The sequence below is a fragment of the Euleptes europaea genome, chromosome 18, assembly GCF_029931775.1.
Source record: "Euleptes europaea isolate rEulEur1 chromosome 18, rEulEur1.hap1, whole genome shotgun sequence".
NCBI lineage: Eukaryota > Metazoa > Chordata > Lepidosauria > Squamata > Sphaerodactylidae > Euleptes > Euleptes europaea.
Window position 1 is genome coordinate 21,280,971 of NC_079329.1, and position 27,346 is coordinate 21,308,316.

The window sequence follows — 27,346 nt, forward strand, 5'->3', positions numbered from 1 at the left end:
GTCTGTTCTGACTGGCAGCAGCTCTCCAGGGTTGAAGACGGTTTTCTCCAAGAGGAGAAAGTCAAACAAATTCCACCCCCGCACCCCAGGCAGCTGGGTGACCTTGGACTAGTCACAGCTCTCTTAGAGCTCTCTCAGCCCCACCTACCTCACTGGGTGTCTGCTGTGGGGAGGGGAAGGGAAGGTGATTGTAAGGCGGTTTGAGTCTCCTTTAAGTGGTAGAGAAAGTCGGCATATAAAAACCAACTCTTCTTCTTCCAACGCTACCCAATCAAAGCATACACATCAGGCTGATAATCTGAATTGTGGGAGAAGGTGATCAGTTTACAAGTCTTTTTTCATGTACCTCTATGAAATCGGCCCAGTAGGATGCAACCCCTCTCATCTTGAAAGAATTATGTTGGTTGGTGACCCCAGTTTCCGTTACCTGCACGAAGGCGAGTCAGTTTTAGATCTAGACACCAATCCTAAGCAGATCTACTCAGAATCCTACTCAAATCTAGTCAATGGGGCTTTCTTCCAGGAAAGCTTTCCGAGGGTTCACTGACAGCAACAAGGATCCTCCAGCCTGGATCTTATTCGTCCACCTCTCCGGAGGATACCCCTTGTTCTTGAATGAAACAAAAATCGGCACATCCCAGTCAATGTTTTCAAACTTTTTTCTTTTGTTTTTTTAAACATTTCCTATCGCTCGCTCCACTTCTGCCCCTTCCTCTCCCCCCTCACCTGGAGGCAAACAGGATGCTGAACACACCGGAAGACCACCTTTTCCTCCTGTACCGCAGCGTCCTGCCTGCCCCTCACAATCTGCCTGAATTTTTTTTGTCAAGATTGTATTTTTTCTTCCCCCCCCCCTTTCATGCAAAACAACCCCCTTTGGTTTGCCCCTCACCCCAGCACACCCTTCCCCAGAAAATAAAATAATAATAAAAAAAAACCCAGAAGGCAGAAAATATAAACATAAAATGAAAATTACGGGTGTGCAGGGGAGAGGGGGTGGTTGGGGGACGGATACATTATTAAATTAACAGAGAACTTGTAACGGCGGTCGGAAGAAAAAAAAAAGAAATTCAATTTACACGAGATTCCACAGCACAGATATACACAGAAAATACAACTCTTATATTACAATTGTCTTGGAGGGCAGGAGTCCGTGTGCCATGTCTTAAAAGTCCAGAGGTGTAGTCCCCACCCCCAGGTTGAGATTCCCCCCCCCCTTTTAGTCTGAGCATCCCAAACTTGAAAATTACCCCGAGGCCTCCCCACAAAGGTTTCACGTTCTGCTGTGAGAGTTTCTGCCCACCCAGCCAAATCCGTAATTTATCCATCTGCAATAATTTAGCCGCCACGCTGGGGGTAGGGTTGCCAACCTCCAGGTGCTGCCTGGAGATCCCCCGCTATTACAGCTGACCCCCAGAAAACAGAGACCAGTTCCCCTGGAGAAAATGGCTGCTTTTGAGGGTGGATTCTATGGCGTTATACACCAATGAAGTCCCTCCCCAAACCACGCCTTCCTGAGCTCCACCCCCAAAATCTCCAGGTACTTCCCAGCCCAGAGTTGGCAACTCTAGCTGGGAAGCTCCAAGCTTCTCCCCTACTCCTTTAGAACATTTCCACTCCATAAATCCAGAGCCAGTGTGGTGTAGCGGTTAAGAGAGGTGGTTTGGAGCAGTGGACTCTGATCTGGAGAATCGGGTTGGTTTCCCCACTCCTACACATGAAGCCAGCTGGGTGACCTTGGGCTAGACACAGCTCTCTCCGAACTCTCTCAGCCCCACCTACCTCACAGGGTGCCTGTTGTGGGGAGGGGAAGGGAAGGTGATTGTAAGCCGGTACTTCTTAAGTGCCCTGACCTGGATGGCCCAGGCTAGCCTGATCCCGTCAGATCTCAGAAGCTAAGCAGGGTCAGCCCTGGTTAGTATTTGGATGGGAGACCACCAAGGAATACCAGGGGTTGCTGTGCAGAGGAAGGCACTGGCAAACCACCTCTGTTAGCCTCTTGCCTTGAAAACCCCATAAGGGGTTGCCATAAGTTGGCTGCGACTTGACGGCACTTTACACACACACACACACTCCTTAAGTAGTAGAGAAAGTTGGCATATAAAAACCAATTCTTCTTTCTTTCTTCTTCTTCTCCTTGGTGGGGGGTAGAACTGGAGCTGCATCTTGGGAGGGGGAAACTTAGAAAATCCCCAGCATGAAGGTGGTGGAAGGGGGGGGGGAGAATGGCTGTGGCCTTGTAAGAAGGGATTCCTTACATGTGCCAAGATGCAGCAGTTTCTGGTGTAGAGGCAGCAGCTATGTGTAATAGGCATCCCCAATTCAGAGCTCTGGCTCAGCCCAGAGGGAAAGCTGCCGTTGGGTGTGGGCATGGCTCTTGATTCCGTTCTTCTTTCCTGACTCCCCATCCTGGGTTGGGAGCAAGACAGATTATCTCCTTCCTGCCCCCCTCCTTTCACTGAGAGGAGGCACGGAGAAGGGTCCGGGGTGGGGGGAGAAACGGGCTTTGAGCAGCAAATGCCCTTTCTGGCAACCGTGAAGTGAAAACGGGGTACAGTAGCAGCAATGCGAAAGTGCCAACGGAACATTTAGCACCCTTGGGATGGTGGGAGCCGAGGCGGGTTACCAGGGCAGGCGGGCCGGTTGGTCCAATCCGTGGCAACAGGAAGGCAAGGTGAGACACACACACGCACCGCCCTGGACCCTTCGGGGAGGGGGAAGAAGGACGGACGTATCAGGCAGCAACGGAGTGGGATGTCAAGGGGAGGGGGGTGTAATATTTTCATTCACATTCTTATGCCCCTGCCCGGAATAACAACAACAATAAATAGACACCAGAGATGAAGCCCCAGTTCCCTTGCACAGTCAGGGAGGGGCTCCCTCCCCAGCTATAGTCCCTTGAGTTCGCCGGTGGCCGCAAGCCGTTGCTGCTAGGAGGACGGGGAGTGTGGGGGGGAAGGAGAGAGAGCGCTCTCCGGCTCTCTCCGGCATTCCCGTGTGCTCCCCCACATTCCTTCTCCGCCGCAGCAGCTCCCCACAGTCTGGTTCAGAGCACGTGATGAGGAAGGCGGGGCGGCAGCGGGAGGCCTCCTGTCCAAGGCGGGGTGACCAGACACACCCAGGACATCGTCTGCACGGAAAGAAGCGGGGAGGGGGGGAAGGTGGAGCAGGAAGAGAAAGGACAAGAATGAGCACCCGTATCGTTTGTTGTGGATTAGCGGGAGAGTCTCGCTCAGTTCAGACATCATGTGAAACCACAGATTACTTAAACTCAGAAGGGTTCGTGTGATTGTCTGTACACCATCAACTCCAGGGGTGTCATACAGAAGGCTGGATCCAGCCCCTTCCGAGCTCTTATCCAGCCTGCGAGCCAGCCAAGGGAGCCACCCACCCCCGATCTGGGCTGGTGAGACACGGCCCGGCCCAACCAAGTGACATTTATGTTATAAATGTCCCTTCTCCCAAGACTCTTACTCCTAACTTCCAGTTTTGGTGCAGGAAGGGCTTTAGAAAAATGGGCCATTTATGCTTGGTAATTAGCAGCTTGTTCCAGGCTGAAGTGCCCCGCATATTTTTTTTAGTTCTTCATGCTGAACCGTCATTCTGGAAGTCATTGCGAAGCCAGCGCATACCTGCTTTGCATTACTTAAGAGACTCTTTAAAACAACCTTTTTTCTTTGCTCCGTCCCTGCTTCAAAGCATCCACTCAAGGAAGCATGAAGAATTACAGCTGCCAGGTTAGCTATGCAAATGACGACTGCTAATGGCTATGCAAATGAAGGAACGAAGGAGCAGGCGAGTGGGGGGTGGAATTTGTTTGACTTTCTCCTCTTGCATCGGGACCGTGAGTAGGCATTTTAAAGGTCGGATTTAAAAAAGGAGCTTTGAGCAAGCATCAAAACTGACCCTAAATAATGGGCCCAGGGGAGTCAAATGTAAGGCCCGCAGGCTGGATCCGGTCCCTTGAGACCTCTTATCTGGCCCGCGAGCCAGCTACCACTCCCCCCAGTCCCGATTTGGGCTGGCAAGACATGGCCTGGCCCAACCAAGTGACATTTATGTCATAAATGTCCCTTCTCCCAAGACTCTTACCCCTAACTTCCAGTTTTGGAGCAGGAAGGGCTTTAGAAAAATGGCTCTAGAAGGACTTACACTGGCGGGAGAGGTACTTGGCCCGCGAGGAAGGAGAGATGTAGTTCTCCCCTTCAAACGCCACTGTTGGGACCTTTAATCTCAACCACATTCATTTTTACTTTCAGAGTGCCGGGGGGGGGGGGTGTTGTTGGCAGGGGAGAACTGGCACATGGGGGAAAGGTTAAGCACCCGCCTTTCACCTGTTCATTCTGCCTTGGGCGTTAGGAGGGAAACGCGAACTCGGAAAGCACCGTTTCCCCTCTAAAACATTTAGGTCGACCCTTTCGACGGAAGCCGCAGGGACAAGAGCCAAACCCTTCCGTGCTTCTCTGCCGCAAACTTGTGCACTGCCAGGGCTTGATCAAGGGCAAAGATCGTTAGCGCATACTGACCTCCATTGGCTTGGCATTAACAGGAGTATGTTCGCACTGACATACTGTCTGCCCGTTGGCTACCTAATGAGTTCCCTAAGGAAGAGAGAAAAGAGACGAAAAAACGGTAAATATAACGTAGCCCTCACCCTTCAGAGTTACGTAAAGTCGCACATGGATGAGAGGATATAAAGCTACACTGGCAAGGGAAACAAACTGCTTTGCTCTTCCCACCTCCTCCTCTGTGGCTGCGAGCTGCCCTCCAGGATCACAGAAAGGGGTGTGTGTGAAATATTTATATACCCTGCCTTTCTGCCCTCCCAAAGCCCACTGAGGCAGCTTACAAATTAATTTAATTGTTTATTTACGGCCCTTGGCCAGATAAAACAAAATACATGCACTAAAATAGTCTTACAAAGGTTTACAGTCCGAGTCTGAAATCACTTTGAAACAAAAATAAATAAATAATCGTAAAATAAATAACATCCAAGTTGCATCTACCATTTGGACTACGAGACTACTCTATGGCAATGAATTTTCATTGCTGCCATACAAAAGTTTGCTACCTGAGAGGTGATTGAAGGATTATCTCCTTGTAGGAGCTTTTCAATCTTTTCTCTTTCCCTGTCAGGTCCCATTCTCAGTATGAGGGGCTCAATAAACTTAGAATGAGGTATTGTGTAAAAGTTACAATTCAGGAGAGTATGTTCAGCGGTTTCTAAATCCCCGGATTTACAGGGGCAGAGTCTCTCCGCCCTGGGTATCTTCTTAAATTTCCCCTCTAACATAGCAGAGGGTAAGGCTGCGCACCTAACCAAGGTAAAAGCACTCCTATATTTGTTTATCTCTAAATAACAGAGGTAGGCTGCTGGTGCAAGGATAAATTTGGAGTGGGGGGGAGCCATAAATAAAGGCACTCTTGCTAAATCTGCTTGTCGCTCGATATCTTTAACCCTTTGGTTTATAGGTGACTTAGCTTGATCCGACCCTAACTGAACAGCTTACAAATTAAAACCACATTTTAAAACCATTAAAACCAACCAAAAAGAAAAACCCCAACTGTTTTGCTTATTTTATTCATGTAGACAACATTTCCAGGCCCGTGGTGCCAGTTACATCACAATTTTTTTTTTTAAAAAAAGATATTTGGGTTGGGTCTGAATGATGTGAAAGGGCCCAGAGGGGATCTTTGTCAGAAGGCTCTTGGTGTCTCTTGGGATACCTGTTTCCTCACAGTGGTGCGTGCTTTTTTAGGTCAGCACGGTGTAGTGGTTAGGAGTGGCAGACTCTAATCTGGAGAACCAGGTTTGATTCCCCGCTCTTCCACAGGAGAAAATCCTTCCACAGGAGAAATCTGGGGGAAAGCATGTCCCATTCTTCCACATGCAGCCTGCTGGGTGACCTTGGGCTAGTCGCAGTTCTCTCAGAACTCCCTCAGCCTCACCTACCTCACAAGGTGCCTTTCATGGGTGGGGGGGGGGTAAGGTGATTGTAAGCCACTTTGGGACTCGGTAGAGAAAAGCAGGGTATAAAAACCAGCTCTTCTTCTTCTAAACTTTCCAAACAGATGCCCTACAGACTTCTCTTTCCAGATAGCAAACAGTGGTTATATTTGTGAGGCGTTAACACCCTGCCCCCTAATCCTCATTTCATGGGACTAACTATTCAGTGCTGAGGAAGGCAATTCTGCACATGTTCTGGAAAAAAAGATGCCAGCAAGCCTCAGAGGGAATTAAACCATAAAACAAGTTCCTCCATTTTGTGGCAGATCTCCCAACGCAGCTCCACTAGAAGAAAAAGAAGAGTTGGTCTGTATATGCCGACTTTCTCTACCACTTAAGGGAGACTCACACCGGCTTACAATCACCTTCCTCTCCCCACAACAGACACCCTGTGAGGTAGGGGGGGCTGAGAGAGAGCTCTAACAGAGCTGTGACTAGCGCAAGGTCACCCAGCTGGCTTCATGTGGAGGAGTGGGGAATCAAACCCAGTTCACCAGATTAGCCTCCGCCATTCATGTGGAGGAGTGGGGAACCGAACCCGGTCTCCAGATCAGACTCCACAGCTCCAAACCACAGCTCTTAACCACTACACCATGCTGGCTTATGTGTGGTTTCTCACAACGATTCCTTACGTACCCTCTGGCTGCATCTTACGAAGCTGCACCCCGGGTGAGGTAATGGAGGCCACGGAGGCTGTGCGGAAATTGGCCGGCAGCATCTCGGCTGAGTCGGGGCTAACACCACGGAGGTCCTTCTCCCGGAACATCTTCCGCCAAGATGGGGAACGGCTGAACGTCTTGGCACTGTCCTGAGACGGGAATCAAAGAGCGAGTGAGTGAGTAAGATTGGGAGGCCTTGCAAAGCCAGAGATTTTGGAAGGAGGAGAAACTCACCTCATCCAGCCGCCGGTCTGTTCCCATGGAGATGAGGTTCCCAAATTCTTTTTCCAGGATCTGCCTAGCCTAAATAGAAATGGAGGAAGTTCGAGGTTTGTTTTTTGTAAGTTTTGGACTCCCTTCCCCTCTCTTTGGTTCTTGCTGCTCTACAAGGTGCAGCTCTCTGTCACAGAAGAATGTAAGAGTGGGATGAGTTTGACAGTCCACCTCATCCAACATTAGGGTTACTGAAGATCTCCCGCTATTACAATTGATCTCCAGATGGCCAAGATCAGTTCCCCTGGAGAAAATGGCTGCTTTGGAGGGTGGACTCTGTGGTATCATACTCTGCCGAGGTCCCTTCCCTCCCAAGAGACATTTCAGAGGTGGTTTGCCATCGCCTATAGGAGCCACATGGCACAGAGTGGTAAGCTGCAGTACTGCAGTCAAAGCTGTGCTCATGACCTGAGTTCGATCCTGATGGAAGTCGGTTCCAGGTAGCCATCTCAAGGTTGACTCAGCCTTCCGAGGTCAGTAAAATGAGTACTTGCTGGGGGTAAAGTGCAGATGACTGGGGAAGGCAATGGCAAACCACCCCGTAAACATAGTCTGCCTAGTAAACGTTGTGATGTGGCGTCACCCCCTGGATCAGTAATGATTTGCTGCTTGCAGAGGGGACTGCCTTTACCTGTATCTTTTTTGTCATTGCCTACCTGTGCAGTACAACCCTGGATTTCTTGGTGGTCTCTCATCCAAATACTAATCAGGGTCAACCCTGCTTTGCTTCTGTGATCTGACGAGATCAGGCTAGCCCAGGCTATCCAGGTCAATTCCCTTTTAAATACTATTAAACTAGTGGCCATCCCTATATCTTCTGGCAGTGAATTCCACAAATGAATCACATGTGTAAAGGAGGATGCCCTTTTGTCTGTCCTGAATCTATTGCCCATCAATGTATTGGGCAATAGTATTATTCTAGTATTATGGGAGCGCAGGAATTCATAGAATCATAGAGTTGGAAGGGACCACCAGGGTCATCTCTCCAGGGAAGGAGCACTTACCACCTCCTGAGGAAGTCTGTTCCACTGAGGAACCGCTCTAACCGCTCAAGGAATTCTCTCTATCCATTTCCTCTACCCCATGCATCATTTAATAAATCCTCTTTTTTTAGGGGTAGTTGAGATGCTAAAACAAACAGTACGTGAAGGAAACGGCACCCTTTTGGGACCAAATGTCTTCTGGGAAATCCTGACCATCATGAAAATGGGCTTTCTTACACCAGCCCTTTCTTGATCTCTTGCCATGAGTTTTTCTGTCGTTTGGCTCCTTAATTAGAAAAGGTTACCAATCACCGTGCTAGACATTGGACAAGGCTCCGGGGGCTTCCCTCCCTCTCTCGCCTTTCAAGGAAGCACCAGGTACAGTCCATTCCTCTCCCTCCTCCTCCCCTTCCCCGACCTCCTGGGTTCTCTCTCCTTCTCCCCACCTCGATCCATCTTCCCCAGGACTGATCCTACCTGCGTGCTCTGGGTAGGGATCTGCAGCAGCAGGGCCAAGTCGTTGCAATCGAAGGTGTCGTCCAGGGCGAGGAGAGCCCCGTGGACCCCGCTCTCCACCAGGTTGTTGGCGAACTCTTTCAGTCCGATCATCTGCACCCAGTACATGACGCGTTCGTTGGACCAGACCATTACATCTAGAAGGGGAGGAAGAGAAGACAGAGGTCTACAAGGTCCCCTCTGAGGTATCCGCTATTCTGCTGTGACAATGGCGTCCTCCACTCAGAAAGTATCACAGAATCATAGAGTTGGAAGGGACCACCAGGGTCATCTAGTCCAACCCCCTGCACAATGCAGGAAATTCACAACTACCCCACCCCCCACATACCCCTAGCGACCTCTACTCTATGCCCAGAAGATGGCCAAGATGCCCTCCCTCTCACGATCTGCCTAAGGCCATAGAATCAGTATTGCTGACAGATGGCCATCTAGCCTCTGCTTAAAAACCTCCAGGGAGGGAGCGTTTACCACCTCCCGAGGAAGCCTGTTCCACTGAGGAACAGCTCTAACTGTTAGAAAATATTTCCTAATGTCTAGATGGAAACCCTTTTGATTTAATTTTAACCCACTGGTTCTGGTCCGACCTTCTGGGGCAACAGAAAACAACTGTCATCCTCTATATGACAGCCCTTCAAGTACTTGAAGATGGTTATCGTATCCCCTCTCAGTCTTCTCCTCTTCAGGCTAAGCAAATTGGCTGAATATGCAATAAAGGCAAAATTGACAAACTATGTGAAGGAAAAAACCAATTAAAGGATTTCAAGACAAATGGAAAGTATGTTACTCATACTATTCTTTAAAAATCATCTGGACATTGTATACTAAAGGAGTGTCCAAGAAAAGAACTAAAAAATTTTTTAAATCTGGGGAATATTTTTTAGAAATATATAATAATTATTAGTATTGCAAGTGGTTTAATCTATTATATTTTGCAATTCATTTTATAATATTGCTTAATCTTGATAGTGTTATCATACAGCAGGTATCACACAGAATAATTGTGATTTTAGTTGATTGTTTAACCAATATTATTATCATATCATATTATGTCATATCATATCAGATCATGTTTATAACTACTAGTGCTGTTCTATTGTGTATTGTTTATAATATTACTATTTGTTTTACTTTTGCCTTCTCTTCTGATGGAATTGTAACTGCTGTAGTTATGGTTTCATAATTTTTCTTTTCTCTGTATTATTTCTTTGTACTCTGTACAAAGGGCTGAAAAAGCCGAACTCGGCTTATACACGGGTCAATACGGTAGGAGAGGGGAGGGGGGAGGAGGGAGGAGGGAGGGAGGAACTTACCGCTCGCAGCCTCGCCCGGGAGCCTTTCTCCTGCCGGCAGGGGCCTGGAGGGGCCGGCAGGAGGTCCCTGCCGGCCGCTCTGCCGCCGCCCAGGCGTCTGGGCGCCTTTCTTCTGCCGGCAGGGGCCTGGAGGGGCCGGCAGGAGGTTCCTGCCGGCTGCTCCGCCGCCGCCCAGGCGCCTTTCTTCTGCCGGCAGGGACCTTCCTGGGCCGGCAGGAGGCCCCTGCCGGCTGCGCCGCCGCCACCCACACGCCCAAGCGCCTTCCTCCGGCCGGCAGGGGCCTGGAAAGGCCTCCTGCCGGCCCAGGAAGGCCACACCGCCGATTCGCTGCGTCTCCCGGTAAGTAGGGGGTTCAGGGGCTCTTCCCCCTCCCCCCCTTGGATGGCACTGGGGGTGGGGTGGGGTGGGGCGGGAGGGCCTGGGAGGCGGCGGGAGGGCGACCTGGGGCAGGGGCCCTGCGCTCTAAAATGGCGGCCGGCATTTTAGAGCGCAGCATTGCCGGTAAAGGGAATTTCTTATTGACCCTCGGCTTATACGCGGGTCAATAAGAAATTCCCTTTTCTGGCCTCAAATTTGGGGGGTCGGCTTATACTCGGGTCGGCTTATACCTGAGTATATACGATACACCTATTAAAAAATGATGTCCTCCCATCTCTAAATCACAGAGTTTTTTTTTGGGGGGGGACACAAATGCCCCACAGGGTTCCTTTGGTCCACACGCACCTTTGATTTGGTTCTGACTCTCTTCCCGCCTTCGCTCCAGTTCTTTCCGGTCATAGTTAAGACGCTTCAGGCACATGATCCCATAATGGAGGCTCACCCTGGGGCAGATACAAGCAGAAGGTTCACCTTGTGGATGGGAGCTCAGAGGTGGAACACACGCTTTTGTCCTCCAGGTTCAATCCCGGCTGTGTGTGTGTGTGTGTGTTAAGTGCCATCAAGTCGCTTCCGGCTCATGGCGACCCTATGAATGAATCAATCCCGGGTACCTCCTGTAAAAAACCTTCCACTGCCTGAGACCCTGGAGAACTGCTTCCAGACAGAGCAGACAATACCCACCTAGATGGATCAGTGATTTGACTCAGCCTAAGGCAGCTTAATACATTCATATATGTACTGGTTAAAAGACTTAGCTGTGAACCGGGGTTCAATTCTCACCGCTGCCATCAACTCATAAGGTAAACTAACAGTGCAATCCTAAGGAAAGTTACTCCAGTCCAAGCCCATTGAAATGAATGGGCTTAGACTGGAGTAACTCTCTTTAGGATTGCACTGTTAGTCAAGCTAATTTTTATTTTCTCACTCTAAGCATCTTTTTTCCTCTACATCAGTGGTTCCCAAAGAGGGCAGTGGGATTACCTAGGGGGGCACTAAGAGGCAGGGGGGCACTAGAGGTGGGCCCCTTCAACTGTGTTGTTCACTAATTTACAATAGTTCAAGCTATGGCACCATATTGGCAAATTTAGTGGAAACTATCATTTTTTTTCCAGACTTTGAAGAGCCGGTACCACTGGATCAAGTTCCTCAGTTTTGTTGAATAAATTTCAACTAAAAAGTTTTAATTTGAGTGTTACTGTTTTGAAATTTTATTGTTCTTATCTTCTTTAGTGAGTCATGCAAACCCCTATTTTGAATAATGCTTTTTATAGGATAGGGAAGGGGGCGCTGGGGTTGAGTTTGTGGAACCGAGGGGGCGGTGGCCCTGAAAGTTTGGGAACCACTGCTCTACATCTACAATACAAGGAAAGTAAAAACACTGGCCTACCTTGCTGGACAAGCTGTCATACAGATCACTGAGATAATGCACGCGAAGCACTTTGAATACGCAAAGTCATTATAATATTGTTCGATATTGCTTGCGTTACAGCTGCCCTCTAGCTCTCATGCCTAGATAATGGGGTATCCACCAGGCCAGGTAAACAACATCCCTTCACGCTGATATTTCCAGATGGCTGATACAGCCAGATGTTTACTCTAAGCACAGCCAGCAAGGATTAAAAAAAATAATCAAATAAAACTTCCTGAAACGGTTGGACAGCACAGGGTGTGGAGGTAACCTTTTTTTTCTTTTCACCTAACCACCTTCAACCTGAAATTATATTATTTTTCTCCATCACTGCAATATCTCAGCAGAGAGGAACACACCCACAAAGACAGAATATACACAAATCATCCATTGTTTGGTCGCATTCCAATATTACTAAGAGACGGATGCAGGCGCGCAGATAAAAGAGTGGGCTATGCAGATGGAGAGGGGTTAAAGAGTCTCTGGGAGACGGCGGCTTCAGAAAGCTTTTGCCAGCCAGCCAATGCACTTCCCTCCCTCCCTCAGCAGCAGTTCTGTCTGAAAGCAGAAGGAGAGAAAAGGCTTACTCCAGAGTGTGCTTGAGATGGATTGTATCCCACGGGGGCACCTGTAATATACTCAGACTTCCACTTCCCACTTCAGTCTGAATCAGAGACATTATTTCATCAGGGATGAAGGGGGTGGGGGATGAGGCTGTATTGCTCACCTTAAAGATTAAGGGGCCGGGGAATCTCTGACAGAGTTTGGAGCAGTCTCACAAAACCTACATTTCCCAGAATCCCTTGAAGGGCGTGGAAGAAGCAGAACAGGTAACCTCTTCTGCCACTGAGTTATGCCTCTAGTAGAAAACAAGCATAGGTCAAAGTATGTGCAAACGCTTCTTCCTCCCTGGCCCTCACCGGTGAAAGCTGTCGACCATCTTAAGCTGGCCCCGCAGTTCCTTCTTATTGAGATGGTCCAACATCCGGGCATCGACCAGCGACTCCATGAAATAGCTGCGGTACTGAGGCAAACCCAGGCTAGGCAGCCAGTCATTCCCTACCCACTCGTGGTTCATGTCACCATAGGCCAAGATCTGCAAAAACAGAGGAAGAAAGACACTGTGGTGAAAGACAGAAGCCAAGGCAAAGGGCTCGCACCAGGGCCTTCTCTCTTCATCTCCTTGCTCCTACAACTTTTGAGCTTTCCTTGTTCTACTGCAGCCTATCTCTCAACTCGGCACCATCCTCTATATGACACCCCTTCAAGTGCTTGAAGATGGTTATCATATCCCCCACTCAGTCTTCTCCTCTTCAGACTCAAACCCGGTTCTCCAGATTAGAGTCCACCGCTCCAAACCACAGCTCTTAACCACTACACCATGCTGGCTCTCCTCACAACCCTGTTAGGTAGGCTAGGCCATGGGGAAGTTGGCTAAGCTAAGATCATTCAGTGAGTTTGATGGCTGCGTGAGTCTTAAAACAATATAATGATTACACCACACTGGTACTCTCATAATACCTGGGATCTTATTCTACATATTCCTGTACTATGAAACTCTTGTAACAAAGCAAATACACATGTCAGTGCATTCACTGGTGCTGTATGTAACAGCTATTGTGCTCTATACCACCACACCCAGTCACAGATGGGCTCCTCTTACTGTAAACCTAAAAAGCAAAAGAAGAATAGGCCAATAGCCAGAGCACAATGAGAGAGAAAACAAATGACTCAAACAGAATGCAAAAGAGAGCTATAGTTTTATTTCTCTACCCCTCCCCTCCCATTTCTGATTAAAAGGCATGGAAATCAAATACACCTGGGCTTGTATTTGAACCAACCTGTGGGTACAAACCTCCACCCAGGACAGCCTCACACAGGTTACAGGAACTGCAGGGATTATTTTTCAGTTTAAGGGCAGGGGGATCCCAGTGTCTGCAGTCTATGCATTGGTTCTGCCGTGGGACCAAAAAACAGCAAGATCTACCCAATGGGTGGCAAATCTCTCACTCCATATACTGCAGATTCTCACAAAACTCTTTGCATGCTGGGATGGGGGACGCATACTGTCTGGCCCAAGATATAGCCACATGATATACAGCATGGTGTAGTGGTTAAGAGCGGTGGCTTGGAGTGGTGGACTCTGATCTGGAGAACCGGGTTTGATTCCCCTCTCCTCCACATGAGTGGCGGATGCTAATCTGGTGAACCAGGTTGGTTTCCCCACTCCTCCACACGAAGCCGCTGGGTGACCTTGGGCGAGTCATGCTCTCTCAGCCCCACCTCCCTCACAGGGACTCTGTTGTGGGGAGGGGTGGGGAAGGTGATTGTAAGCCAGTTTGATTCTGCCTTAAGTGGTAGAGAAAACCGGCATATAAAAAAACCCCAACTCTTCTTCTATGAAGCTGCCTTATTATACAGAAAACAGCCACGGATGCCCACGCCCCCAAAGAGGGATCAGAAAATCTGCAAGGGGAGGCCAGCCAAAGCTCAGGTTCAGATGTTTACAAACACAGGTGAACCCCAGGATTGCAGGGGAAAAATATAATTTTTGTAAAAAAGAGGCGGTTAAATAAAGTTTTAAAATGCCACGATCTCGTGAGATACTGACCTATTCGGCGTTGGGTTGCCAACTTCTAAACTGGTCCCTCCAGCTGTCCCTTTAACATCAGTTTGATCTGCAGCAGTTATCAGGTGATGGTTTTTAGGTCCATGCCCTGAAAAGCTTCAGCTGCACATTTCTGCTCTTTTAAAGGGACAGGACATTTTTCTCCAGGCAGGTTGGCAACCGTAATTTGGAAAGAACTGGCATTGCATAGTGGCTAAGGCTGTAGTGCTACAGTGGCAATACCCCCCCTCCACACACATACACACACACTGAATCACATGGGATTTACTTCTGAGTAGACCTGTTTAGGACTGCTCCCTGATAGTGTGTGTGGGCAAGTCCCCGGCTCATATGTTGCTTTGCACTAGACGGCCTTGAGCAAATCCTGGCTTCTCAGCTTCAGCCTGCCCCCCTGCTGTATAAAATAAAAACAAACACCCCCTCTCCCCCCCCAACACACAAATGCACACACACACACAAAGGCATGCAAGGAAAGAGAAAGCCACAATCTGCATCCCTCCCCTACCTGCTCCCAGCTGATTTCCTTTGTCTCCTGGGTACAGGTTAAATGTGAAGCAGAAAGGAAAGCAGAAAGGCAAGATTAGAGACATGCTGTTCACACAGTTGCTGATAGTGCCCAAGAGTAAAAGAGCAGTATTTGTATTGCTGTAAGAGATTTACATATCTCCAGTTGTACTCGTTCAGCATTAAATCAAATTGGGACGGATCACAAGGGGTAGCCATGTAAGTCTGTCTGTAGCAGTAGGAAAGGGCAAGAGTCCAGTAGCACCTTCAAGACTAACAAAATTTCTGGCAGGGTATGAGCTTTCGTGAGTCACAGTGACTCACAAAAGCTCATATCCTGCCAGAAATTTTGTTACTTTTGAAGGTGCTACTGAACATATAGATATGCCCTTATGCACATTAAAGAAGTATGGATCCCCCTATTTAAAAACAAACAGGATAGATCAAGAGTACCGACTTGCATGGGGAACAGCTATCAAGCTGCCAGATAGTGACATCTTCAGATCTTCCTATATGCACGTCATTACACACATAAAAATATGCACCAGCATTTGAAAGGTGATACAGGTGATATCCCTTATCTGGATATCCGATATCTGGACTGATCCAAAAACCGGACCCTTCGAGCCGGCATGCAGGCAGATCCATGCTGCTTGCTTTCAAAGTTTCCTCTCACCTTAAAAAATAAAATAAAGTGTACACTGCATCGTAGGTGGAGACTGAAAGCCTGCCGTTGTCAGTCTGTTCATTGTTGCTGTTTAACAGCTGATTCTGGTGAGATAGTTACCCCTTTGCTTTCTGGTGGTTCAATGTACACAAAATTATTTAAAACGTTTAAAATTACATTCAGGCTATGTGTATAAAGTGTACGTAAAACATAAATGAATTCGGGTCCCAACCCCAAGACATCTCATTATGTATATGCAAAAATTCCAAAATATGGAAAGATCCGAAATACGGACCACTTCTGGTACCAAGCAGACCAGATAAGGGATACTCAACCTGCATAAGAACATAAGAAAAGCCCTGCTGGATCAGACCAAGGCCCATCAAGTCCAGCAGTCTGTTCACACAGTGGCCAACCAGGTACTTCTAGGAAGCCCCCAAACAAGACAACTGTAGCAGCGTTATCCTGCCAGTGTTCCACTGCAACTAAAATAATAGGCATGTTCCTCTGATCCTGGAGAGAATAGGTATGCATCATGACTAGTATCCATTTTAACTAGTAGCCATGAATACCCCTCTCCTCCATGAACATGTCCACTCCCCTCTTAAAGCCTTCCAAGTTGGCAACCACCACATCCTGGGGCAGGGAGTTCCACAATTTAACTATGTGTTGTGTGAAAAAATACTTCCTTTTATCATTTTTGAATCTCTCACCCTCCCGCTTCAGCAGATGACCCCGTGTTCTAGTATTATGGGAGAGGGAGAAAAACGTCTCCCTGCCCACTCTCTCCAAACCATACATAATTTTATACACCTCTATCATGTCTCCCCTCAGCCGCCTTCTTTCCAAAGTAAACAGCCCTAAGCGTTTTAAGCGCTCCTCATAGGGCAGTTGCTCCAGTGCCCTAATCATGCATCTTAGAAATTGCCACAAGTGGGGGAAAGCAACAAGTATGCAGGCAACATGCACAGTATCACTTACTGGCTTTGTTGTGGCCGTCAGAGATTCCATCTCTTCATGCGTCATCCACACGTTTCCGGTAGACTGGCCAGGGGAGCAATGAAAGCAAAAGATAGTTATCAATATTTTAAAACAATCAAGCCTCGCATACTTGGAGGAGTGCCTTTCCCTGGACGAACCTGTGCGGCACTTTGAATGAACAGATGAAGCTGCAGACCACTGGTGTGTCAAGATGAGTAATGCCTACTTTGACTGGAAGTGGGCTCTCTAGGGTCTCAGGTGGAAGTCTTTCCCATCACTTACTACCTGATCCTTTCAACTGGAGACGCCGGGGATTGAACCTGGGATCTTCGGCATGCCAAGCAGATGCTTTACCATTGAACCACAGCCCAACCCCCAAGGGAGGTTTCCTTCTTCAGTCCATGGGCCCACTTTGTTGAACTGGACTTTTTTTTTTTTTAAACATGCCGTTGAGTTGCAACCAAACTTCCACGGGGTGTTTCAGGCATGAGGTGAGCAGAGGCAGTATGCCATTACCTTGCTCCGTATAGCAACCCCAGTCTTTTTTGGTGGTCTCCCATCCAAGTACTGATGGTGGCCAACCCTGCTTAGCTCCAAATCCTTATGAGCTCAGGCCAAACTGGACTAACCAGGCTGCTTGAACCAGACTAGGGTAGGTACATTCCTTCTCACTGTCCTTCACTATTTTGCAGGGGATTTTTGTAGCAGCCTTTGTAGCAGTGTGCCTTTGAGGATATGAGGAAAGTTTATGAGTTAGTTTTCTGGAAGGGATGTAAACCAAAATTATTTCATCGCTTTTCCACACGTCTTATTTTTGTCGCTTGAATGCCAGTACTGTGTCAGTTCCCCCCCCCCTTTTTGTGCATGTTTTGCTCCCTCTACTGGTCGCATTGATATTTTATCACTGTATCTCTGGCTTATTTATGAGCACTTTTAAAGTGCTCATAAATAAACCACAGATACAGTGATGAACTATCAAAGTGACCAGTAGAGGGGGCAAAACACGCATGAAAAAGGGAAAATAACCTGACGCAATATGGGCATACAAGTGAGGAAATAACACATGCAGAAAAGCCCTCAATGGGGGTTTCTGGGACACATATCTACAAGACCACACCCACCTATCTCTGCCCAGAAGGCAGCTCCAATCATCAGCCTAGGGATTCTCAGCAGTTCTTCCACTTGGGTCAGTAAGTATGGCTGTTGCCAGAACTCACAGTTTCTCGGTGGCTGTCCCAGGACTTTTGGACGGGCTTCCTGAGAATGCGAGGAAGACCCCTGACCACGCACAGATTTCACAGGCTCTGTAAAGCAGAGCTTTTCCTGTGTGCTTCTGGCAGCCTAGAAGTTGGAGGTTATGGTTTGCTTCCTTTTATTAATATTTCTGTTGACATTAGATTGTATTTCATTTGTTTTGAAATTAGATGTAAGCTACTTTGAGTTCCTTTGACTGGGAGAAAAGCACGATATAGAATCATAGAATAGAATCATAGAGTTGGAAGGGACCCACCAGGGTCATCTAGTGCAACCCCCTGCACAATGCAGGACATTCACAACTACCTCCACCCCAACACCCCCAGTGACCCCTACTCCATACCCAGTAGATGGCCAAGATGCCCCCCCTCTCATCATCTACTTAAGGTCATAGAATCAGCATTGCTGACAGATGGCCATCCAGTCTCTGCTTAAAAACCTCCAGGGAAGAAGAGCTTACCACCTCCCGAGGAAGCCTGTTCTACTGAGGAACCGCTCTAACTGCTAGAAAATTCTTCCTAATGTCTAGACGGAAACTTTTTTGATTTAATATCAACCTGTTGGTTCTGGTCCGGCCTTCTAGGGCAACAGAAAATTATCTGGAGGGAACTGTGCGTTTTGTTTTTTGGTGTTCAGGCTGTGTTCGTCTTTTGTTTTGAAGCTGTTCTGTTCCACCTTGTTACCTGCCTTGGGTCCCAATTCTTAGAAAAAAGGTGAGTTGATAAATATTTTTGCTCACCAAACAAACAGAAACTTGAGTGGGCATTTTTGGCCCCTTCAGACCCAGCTGGTGGGTGATGGCAGAAGCAGGGGGCGGCTTACCGTGCGAGACGTGGACGGGGCGGAAGGGCTGGTGAGCGACACCATCTCCTGAATGGCAAGGCGCAGCTTGAGCCGGTGCAAGGGGTTGCTGATGCCGATTTCCCGCTGGATTTCTGTGTCCGACAGGTTGGCCATTATGGCCCCGCTCTTGACGTTGGCGCGGCAGGCAGCCACATACCAGGCTGGCATGCCAACCCATAGCTGGCAGAGAGAATGAAGGGGAAAGCATGAGGCTAAGCAGACACGGTGATTTTGTAGCTCTGGGGGAAATAGAAGCTCTCTCCATTTGTCTCTTATTTTGCCTAATTTGAGAGGCAATGGGGGACAGCTTGCTCCTGGCCACCAATGACCACCCAAGGCAGCAAAGTTAAAACTTTGTCTCTCCCCCCGATCACCAAAACCTGTCTCCCCCCATCACTAAAAAGGAAGTCCGCCTTTGGAAAGTGAGTGTAGTGAATCTGGACTTGGTGCAGGGGATTATGACTCAGCCCTGGTGCAACAACCCTTCTTTTGATACATATATTTTTCCTCTGTGTGTGTGTGTGTGTGTGTGTGTGTGTGTGTGTGTGTGTGTGTGTGTGTGTGTGTGTGTGTGAATAATTGCCAATCTCTCGAGATTATGCTGGTTATACAAGTGTTAGTTCCAGTTTGGCCAGGTTCTGCATGCTGCCACCCCCCAAGGTCTCTGAACTGGGCACACCCTCCCAACTTCTCCTTTTTTTACCCCAAACCTAGAAACTACGTATCATCTGCATCAGGAAATCTAAATTCTATGAAGGAGGCAGCCCCGTCAACAGCCTCTCCCAAGACACTTGGCTTCTCATCCAGATGTGAGCAAACTGTGAGATTACTGACACAGCACCTCAAACATGTCCTCATTTGCTAGTCTGGCCTCACCTTTCCACCCATTTATTCTAAATGGCTGGTGCACTCAAGGCCCCTTCACACATTACATCTTTAATTGTACACCTCAGGTCGAAGTAAACGCTTGTTTGGAGGTTCTAGCAGGGGAGCGCACTTATCGTATGCCCTTAACAGAAGAACGGTACAGTCCTTCTGTCTGGGATGGTCATCCTCTTCCACCGAGTGTGCAGCTTTGGAAGGGACGCACATGGAGCGGTGAGGGAGGGAGGGGACACCCGCCTAGCCAGCCAGATCAGTCAAATCAACCCTGGCGATCAATGGGGTGACAGATGTCGCAGCCACTCAAACCCATATCATATGAGAACACTAAGAAGGCCAGGACTGGCTGTGGCTTTTTGTTGAAAGTCTGTGCCACCCTGCGCAGAGTTACTCCAGTCTAAGCCAATTGATTTCATTGGGCTTGCGTGTGTGTAAAGTGCCGTCAAGTCACAGCCGACTCATGGCAACCCAGTAGGGTTTTCAAGGCAAGAGGCTAACAGAGGTGGTTTGCCAGTGCCTTCCTCTGTATAGCAACCCTGGACTTCCTTGGTGGTCTCCCATCCAAATACTAACCAGGGCTGACCCTACTTAGCTTCTGAGATCTGACGAGATCAGGCTAGCCTGGGCCATCCAGGTCAGGGCCACAGCTCCGTACCTTTCCAATATTACTTTACCCCAGCTGAGATGGGCATTCTCGAGAGCACATTTTGATGCACACCCTTCCGCTGTTCTTCTGGGTAGATTTCTAAATCAACCCAGAGAGATGAGAAAATGTGTGTGTGCAGCAAGAGCAGAGGAGTCCTTGTCACATATTCTATTATATTGTGAACTTTATGAGGAATTTAGACGATCTATAATTGATCCACTTTGAAACTCTTTAAAGGTAGAGAAAAGCAGGTTATAAAAACCAACTCCTCCTCTTCTTCTCTACTCTGACAAGACTGGTGCCATTTTCTTCTCCTGTCCAAACTGGCACACACTTCCCTTTTCGATTCTACCTCATAGCTCATGATTCACACATCTCCTCCCTCCCTCATTACCTCCAGCCACGACACAACGGTGGGACCATCCCAGGCGGCGAAAGGCAAGCCTTGCCGACAAGCTTCTTCCAATAACTCGTGCCTGTGGAGAAACCGAAACAAACTCAGATGAAAAGAAGAGAAAAGAAGGTCTGAACATCTGTGGTGTCTGTTATGAATGGGGATAGATCACAACGGGTAGCTGCGTTAGTCTGTCAATAGCATTAGAAAAGAGCAAGAATCCAGTAGCACCTTAAGGTAAAAATAGGTAAAGGCCCCCTGTGCAAGCACCGGGTCATTCCTGACCCATGCGGTGATGTCACATCCCAACATTTATTATGGGGTGGTTTGCCAGTGCCTTCCCCAGTCATCTTCTCTTTACCCCCAGCAAGCTGGGTACTCATTTTACCAACCTCGGAAGGATGGAAGGCTGAGCCAACCTTGAGCCAGCTACCTGAAACTGACTCCTGTCGGGATCGAACTCAGGCCGTGAGCATGGCTTGGACTGCAGTACTGCAGCTTACCACACTGTGCCATGGGGCTCATACAGCACCTTAAAGACTAACAAAATTTCTGGCAGGGTAGAAGCTTTCGTGAGCGACACCTCAATTCTGCAGATGAATGGGGACCCTGAAACCACGGCAATTATTTATTTTCACATAGGGGTGTGTGCCAAGCTGGGATTTGAGCTTGGGTGTCAAGATCCAAGTCTAAGAAACTTCATTGCTTTGCCAGCCTTTCACATCAAGAACACACATGCCTCCCTGGGTCAGTCGCCCTGTCTTTCTATTCCCCTTGCCCTGGCCCTCATTCCTTCTCACTTCTTTTTGTTCCTACGGTCCTTGTCCACAGGTCCAGAAAGTTTAGAAAGGCCCAGGGGATCTCCAGGTGACATCTCATCGGACGGTGTCCCGGCTGTAAAGAAAGATAGACAAGGTCTGCACACGCATAGACACACAACTCTGCTAATCTCCTTTGTAATCAAGACAGTGATTCAGAGCAGAAGGTACAGCAGAAGCATCAGTCGCGAGCCAAGGTGGGCTATCCTATGGCTCCTTTGCGCCTGGGCCAACCATAAGGGCATATTCAGAAACCTTAAGGACTAGAAACTTGGAGAACGCACAAAAGAACTGGTAGTGCGAGATTCCAAGAGGTGCTAGCTCAGGAAAGGAGTCTGAGGTTTGCTCAATAGTGATGATGACAGAGGTTTACTGGGAGATTGAACAGGGGAGTTCTGTGCAGTGATTTTTTTAAAGCAGGAAATGATGGTGAGGGGAAAATGAGAGTTAAATACAGCCACAGCTCCGGGTGGGGAAAGCATACCAAGCGAAGGGGACTCACGGCCCAACTGTCCCAGCCTCCCTTTCTCTTTCTTGCCGAAGAGGCGCCCGATGGAGGACTTGATGCTTTTCTTCTTGGTGGATTTGTGCAAAGAATCCTGGCTGCTGTTGGTGATTTCGGACCCCATGCTGCGACAGCGGAAGGGACGGGAGGGGGGAAAGAAAGGGATTTAAAACCAACAAACAGGTTCTTTCCCTCAGAGAGACAGCAACCCTAAACGCATGCCTTTGGTGCCCTTGCCGCCGCTGCTCCCAAACAATTTCATGACGCCGATCGACACCCAGCTCCACCCTAGGGTTGCCAACTTCCAGGTACTAGAAAAAGAAACCGTACAACTCAATATATTCAAACAATGTATCACTCACCACTAAGTGCAAAGACAATATACAATGACAAGGTGATTACATACAAAAATTACAATATATACAAAAAACTAAGTTAATATCTCAATAAGTGTTAAGCAGTGACATTTGTGTCATAAGCAGAGTAGCTGTCTCCAAAGAACAACGCAACTGTCCAAATATACTAGGATAGAAATGTCACTGCTTAACGCTTATTGAGATATTGACTTCGTTTTTTGTATATATTGTAATTTTTGTATGTAATCACCTTGTCATTGTATATTGTCTATGCACTTAGTGGTAAATAATACATTGTTTGAATATATTGAGTTGTACGGTTTCTTTTTCTAGTACCTAATAGTAACAGTACAGGGAATACAAAGTGCGGTAACCCCCTTTGTTCACCTACAGTTGGCATGCCTTTAAAGCCCATATTTATACTATTGTTTTTTCATTTGAAGTTGGCATGCCTTTAATGCTTATTTAATACAATTGTTTTTCCATTGGCAGTTGGTCATCACGTATTAGTGGTTTCTGTAATAATTACATCTCTGTATTCTGAATATTGAGCTTTGACTTTGAGCCCATGTGCTGTTTATTAGGTCCAACCTCCAGGTACTAGCTGGAGATCTCCTGCTATCACAACTGATCTCCAGCCGATAGAGATCAGTTCACCTGGAGAAAATGGCCGCCTTGGCAATTGGCCTTGATGGCATTGGAGTCCCTCCCCTCCCCAAAACTCAGCCCTCCTCAGGCTCTGCCCCCAAAACCTCCCACCGGTGCAAAGAGGGACCTGGCAACCCTATGCCAGATAAAACAAAAATGTCTTCACCAGCTGGCAAAAGACAATGATAGTGGGAGACAGCTGAATCTCCCTGGGGAGGGAGTTCCAAAGTTTTGGTGCCACGGTGGAGAAGACCCTTTCTCAGGCTGCCACCCATCCAGCTTCAGATGGCAAGGAAAACCAAAGCAAGGCCTCTGAAGACAACCAGAGTGAACGGGCAGGTTCACATGGGAGAAGGCGGTCCTTAAGGTACGTTGGTAAGAGAGGCACCTGTTTTCAGTCCACTTCCCGCTTCCTACCTCTTTTTAAATTCCTCTTTCAAGGCAAAGCACCAAGAGAACCTCTCGGGAAACCCTGTCTCCCTGCGAGGGCAGTAACCAACTTTCCTGGCTAGGTGGGGCCCACCACGCTCCCAACTGGGGTTTCTAAATCCAAATGTGTCGGCGGTTTCCTCTTAAGTGATAGAAACGGCTGTAGCCCTCTTCCAGGCCCAAGTGCTTCTTTATTATTTATGAAGCTTAGCGTCAGAAATACACATTAAAAACATCACAAATGGGTTTCTTTTCTTAGGAGGTGGGGGCGAGGCAACCACTGGAGGTAAGGCCTTACTGCAAGGTGCTCTCACAAACCCTGAATCTTTGCTGCCTCTACTATGCATAGGACCCCGATCCCAAGTTCAGCTGCATTCCTTTAGAGGCTGCCCACACCTGTGTAAGCAGGGTTCCCAGCTCTGGGTTGGGAAAGACCTGGAATAGGAAAGGGGCTCTGAATATGCTCAGTGGCAATGGGTCTTTTGGGAAAAAAATGTTATTCCTCTCAGGTAGGGTTGCCAGGTGCCCGGTGGTGGCGGGCAAACCCCTGGCAATTTGCCCCTCTGCCCGCCGACCACCTGAGGGTCGGGGGGCAAACGTGCGCCTGCACATCGGGCGCACGGCACTTCCAGTTTACAACTGGAAGTGCCGCCTCGCGAGGGGCCTTTTCCTCTTAGTTTGAGTGGCAAAGGGCCGCTTTACCACTCAAACTAAGAGGAAAAGGCCCCTCATGAGGCAGCGCTTCGGGTTGCATCAGCGCACGTGCGCACACGCAATCCCAAACACAGCCCGACAGCCTCCCGCCAGAGGCGAGAGGGCACCTGGCAGCCCTCCTCTCAGGGAAAGGCAAAGTCATGAGGTACTCTGCCTAGAATGCCAGAATTGGGGTGGGGGGGACACGAAACACGGCCATGCTACCGGAAAAACCAATCAGTCATTCAGTTTATAATATTTAGGTTTCATCTCAGCTTTCCAAGCCCTGGTTACTGCTTGCCCCCCTCCCCTTGCAACCTACCTGGTCCTGAGCTCCCGCCCGTCTTCCAGCGATCCAGCCTGCAGGGCTAAGGCTTGGGTCATGCGCTCTAAACGCATCGTGCGAGGGGTAGAGGGAGCTGGGGGCTCGCACAGCGCTAGGGCCTTTTCCTCAGACCCTCGCCCCTCTTCCTTGACAACATGGTTCTGCTGAGGAAGACAGAATGATACAGAGAGGCTTTACTGGGGGGGACTCTCACAATCCTGGGATCCCCTCAGGTTTGGGGGGGGGGGAGGCTGAAGCATGAAAGCTAAGGGCTTTGCTGTGGAGAAACCTCCAGCCCAACGACAGACTCATAAAGCAGGATTGTACTTAAAAGTGAGTTAGTTCAATGTCTTGTCCCTAAAACGAGACACTGCACACATTCTCGCTTCCATGTAACATCAGATTAAACCTCTGTACTACAGATTATCATGCGCCACAGTCAGATCGGTATGAAAAAGGGGTCCCATGCCAGAAATATCTGGACAACTCCAGAAACAGTTTGGCTCAAACAAGCAAGACAAGCCATGTGCTCTGGAAAAGACACCGTGCGGAACAACGGTACAAGCCTTGCTGGGTCAGACTGAACGTCCCATCTAATCTAGCACCCTGTTTCTAACAGTGGCCAGTCAGATGATCCCATGAGGACTACACAGGCAGGATGGTGCTGCTGCAGTCGTCGTGTTTGTGGGCTTCCTGGAGGCACCTGGTTGGCCACTGTGTGAACAGACTGCTGGACTTGATGGGCCTTGGTCTGATCCAGGAGGGCTTTTCTTATGTTCTTATGTACAAGCAGGGCATGAAAACAAGAGTGCAAATGGTATTCAGACTCATACTGCCTCTGAACATGGGGGTTTTCAGCTACCATGGCTAATACATGTAGACAGGAGAGAGGCCGTGGCTCAGTGGTAGAGCATCTGCTTGGCATGCAGAAGGTCCCAGGTTCAATCCCCGGCATCTCCAGTTAAAGGGACTAGGCAAGTAGGTGATGGGAAAGACCTCAGCCTGAGACCCAAGAGAGCCGCTGCTGGTCTGAGTAGACAATACTGACTTTGATGGACCAAGGGTCTGATTCAGTATAAGGCAGCTTCATGTGTTCATAGACTTGTCCTCCATGAATTTGTCTAGTTCTTCCCCCAGGCCAAAAGAAGAACATTTTTTAAAAAGCCAAAATAGTGCGTGCTACAAAAAGAGGAAAGGAAAAGGTGGCATTTTCAGAAGTGCTGCTGACATTCAAATACCACATTACAGTGAAATGTAAAGAACACCTGTAAACAGAAGAAAAAGGTAAAGTTCCCCTGTGCAAGCACCGGGTCATTCCTGACCCATGGGGTGATGTCACATCCCGACGTTTCGTAGGCAGACTTTGTTTACGGGGTGGTTTGCCAGTGCCTTCCCCGGTCATCTTCCCTTTACCCCCCGCAAGCTGGGTACTCATTTTATCAACCTTGGAAGGATGGAAGGCTGAGTCAACCTTGAGCCGGCTACCTGGAACCGACTTCCGTCGGGATCGAACTCAGGTCGTGAGCAGAGCTTGGACTGCAGTGCTGCAGCTTCCCACTCTGCACCACAGGCAGAAGAAAGGTGTTTTTAAAAAATGCGCTCAGCCCCGCTTTGCGAAAGGAACACAAGCGGCTTAGTTTGAAAAGGTTTTTTTAAAAAATCTGTTAGCAGCCAGTAGCAAAAATGGATGTGTGAAATGACACAAAAAAACCATCAGCAACCTACTGCCAAAACAGATTATAAAGGTTGTTTGAAAGAAGCCACGGCCTCTCTTCAGACTGAGGGCGCTACCGGGGGAACGGCCTAAGGTCCAGGTTCACTCCCCGTCCCCATTCACAACATACCCATTTCGAAAAAAACTAAGAAGTGTTCTTAAATGAAAGAGTGGTATAGATTTTAAATCCTTGGAGTGATTTTATTTTTAGTATTCATTAAGGAGTGTTAATATGTTAAATACACTATGGGCGAAAACGCATGGTCGCTTTAGCCTCCTTTATTCCCTGTTTCAGCCAGGATTCAGCCAGGATCAAACGCATGTGTTTTGCCGAACGTGTGTTCGATCCTGGCTGAATCCTGGCTGAAACAGGGAATAAAGCAGGCTAAAGCGACCATGCGTTTTCGCCCATAGTTTATCTGTATTCGTGGTTTATAATAAATTACCTGTTAAGCCTTTGAACGTACCATTTTTTCTCCATCCCGAGCGGGACTGTGGGGGGCCAGCCGGGGAGTGGAATGGCCACTGCTGGGAGGAGAGGGGCTGGCCAGAGTGGAGCTTGTGACCGAGGGGGGAATGGAAGTGCCCGAGCGGTACCGGCCCAAGGAACCGTCCAAGCTGGCACTGGTCACCCGGCTCTCTATCTCCTCTGCCCGCTGCTCTGTCGATTCCTTTTCTTCCTGGATCAATCTTACAGAAAGTGCGGGGGGGGGGAGAGAAAAAGGTGTGAGAAGTTAGAGAATAAACAGAGGTTCATTTTCTAGAATGATAGAGTTGGACGGGACCACCAGGGTCATCTAGTCAAACCCCCTGGACAATGCAGGAAAGTCACAACTACCGCCCCCACACACCCCCAGTGACCCCTACATGCCCAGAAGATGGGCAAGATGCCCTCCCTCTCATTATCTGCTTAGAATTAGCATTGCTGACAGATGGCCATCTAACCTCTTCTTAAAAACCTCCAGGGAAGGAGAGCTGACCACCTCCCAAGGAAGCCTGTTCCACTGAGGAACCACTGTTAGAAAATTCTTCCTGTGCGGGTTTTTTTGAGGGCTGCCAACCTCCAGGTACTAACTGGAGATCTCTTGCTATTACAACTGATCTCCAGCCAATAGAGATCCGTTCACCTGGAGAAAATGGCCGCTTTGGCCATTGAACTCTACGGCATTGATGTCCCTCCCCTCCCCAAACCCCGCCCTCCTCAGGCTCCACCCCAAAAATCTCCCGCCGGTGGCGGAGAGGGACCTGGCAACCCTACACCCAAGCCTGTGTGGCACGAAGGTTGTCCTAGGTCTGGTCAGGACGACTCACTTGATTTCCTTGTTGATGGCTTCCAGCTGCTCCTGTAGCATAATGGCCAGGGTTTGCACGTCAGCCTGCCCACTGGGGGACAGCAGGTCGGCTGAGCTGAACAGGGGGTCTCGCTCATCTTCATCCGAGCCGTCCAACCCGCCCTCAAAAGGGCCTCCAGCTGCCTGCTGGGCCCGTTCCCACTCCTGAGTGGGTACCACCTGTCAGGGAGT

The 27,346-nt window shown here is 48.6% G+C and overlaps 1 protein-coding gene across 10 annotated transcripts in view; it reads right to left on the bottom strand.

The window, feature by feature from the left end:
- Positions 1-3,020: 3,020 nt before the first annotated feature.
- Positions 3,021-27,346, bottom strand: part of PPFIA3 (PTPRF interacting protein alpha 3) — a 58,296-nt gene continuing 33,970 nt past the window's right edge. For 3 of the 10 annotated variants that reach the window (XM_056863124.1, XM_056863123.1, XM_056863117.1), the window contains exons 14-29: positions 27,135-27,319; positions 26,291-26,513; positions 24,107-24,273; positions 21,638-21,783; positions 21,136-21,229; positions 20,336-20,417; positions 18,393-18,593; positions 16,317-16,379; positions 14,670-14,696; positions 12,456-12,631; positions 10,473-10,570; positions 8,400-8,575; positions 6,901-6,969; positions 6,644-6,815; positions 4,527-4,601; positions 3,021-3,130 (exon numbers count right to left, since the gene is read on the bottom strand). In XM_056863124.1, the coding sequence (XP_056719102.1) occupies positions 4,543-4,601; positions 6,644-6,815; positions 6,901-6,969; positions 8,400-8,575; positions 10,473-10,570; positions 12,456-12,631; positions 14,670-14,696; positions 16,317-16,379; positions 18,393-18,593; positions 20,336-20,417; positions 21,136-21,229; positions 21,638-21,783; positions 24,107-24,273; positions 26,291-26,513; positions 27,135-27,319 (1,938 nt within the window). In that variant the 3' untranslated portion in view covers positions 3,021-3,130; positions 4,527-4,542. Of the gene's footprint in view, positions 3,131-4,526; positions 4,602-6,643; positions 6,816-6,900; positions 6,970-8,399; positions 8,576-10,472; positions 10,571-12,455; positions 12,632-14,669; positions 14,697-16,316; positions 16,380-18,392; positions 18,594-20,335; positions 20,418-21,135; positions 21,230-21,637; positions 21,784-24,106; positions 24,274-26,290; positions 26,514-27,134; positions 27,335-27,346 lie in introns of all 10 variants that reach the window. The other 7 variants (XM_056863122.1, XM_056863121.1, XM_056863115.1 and 4 more) reach the window with 5 other exon arrangements.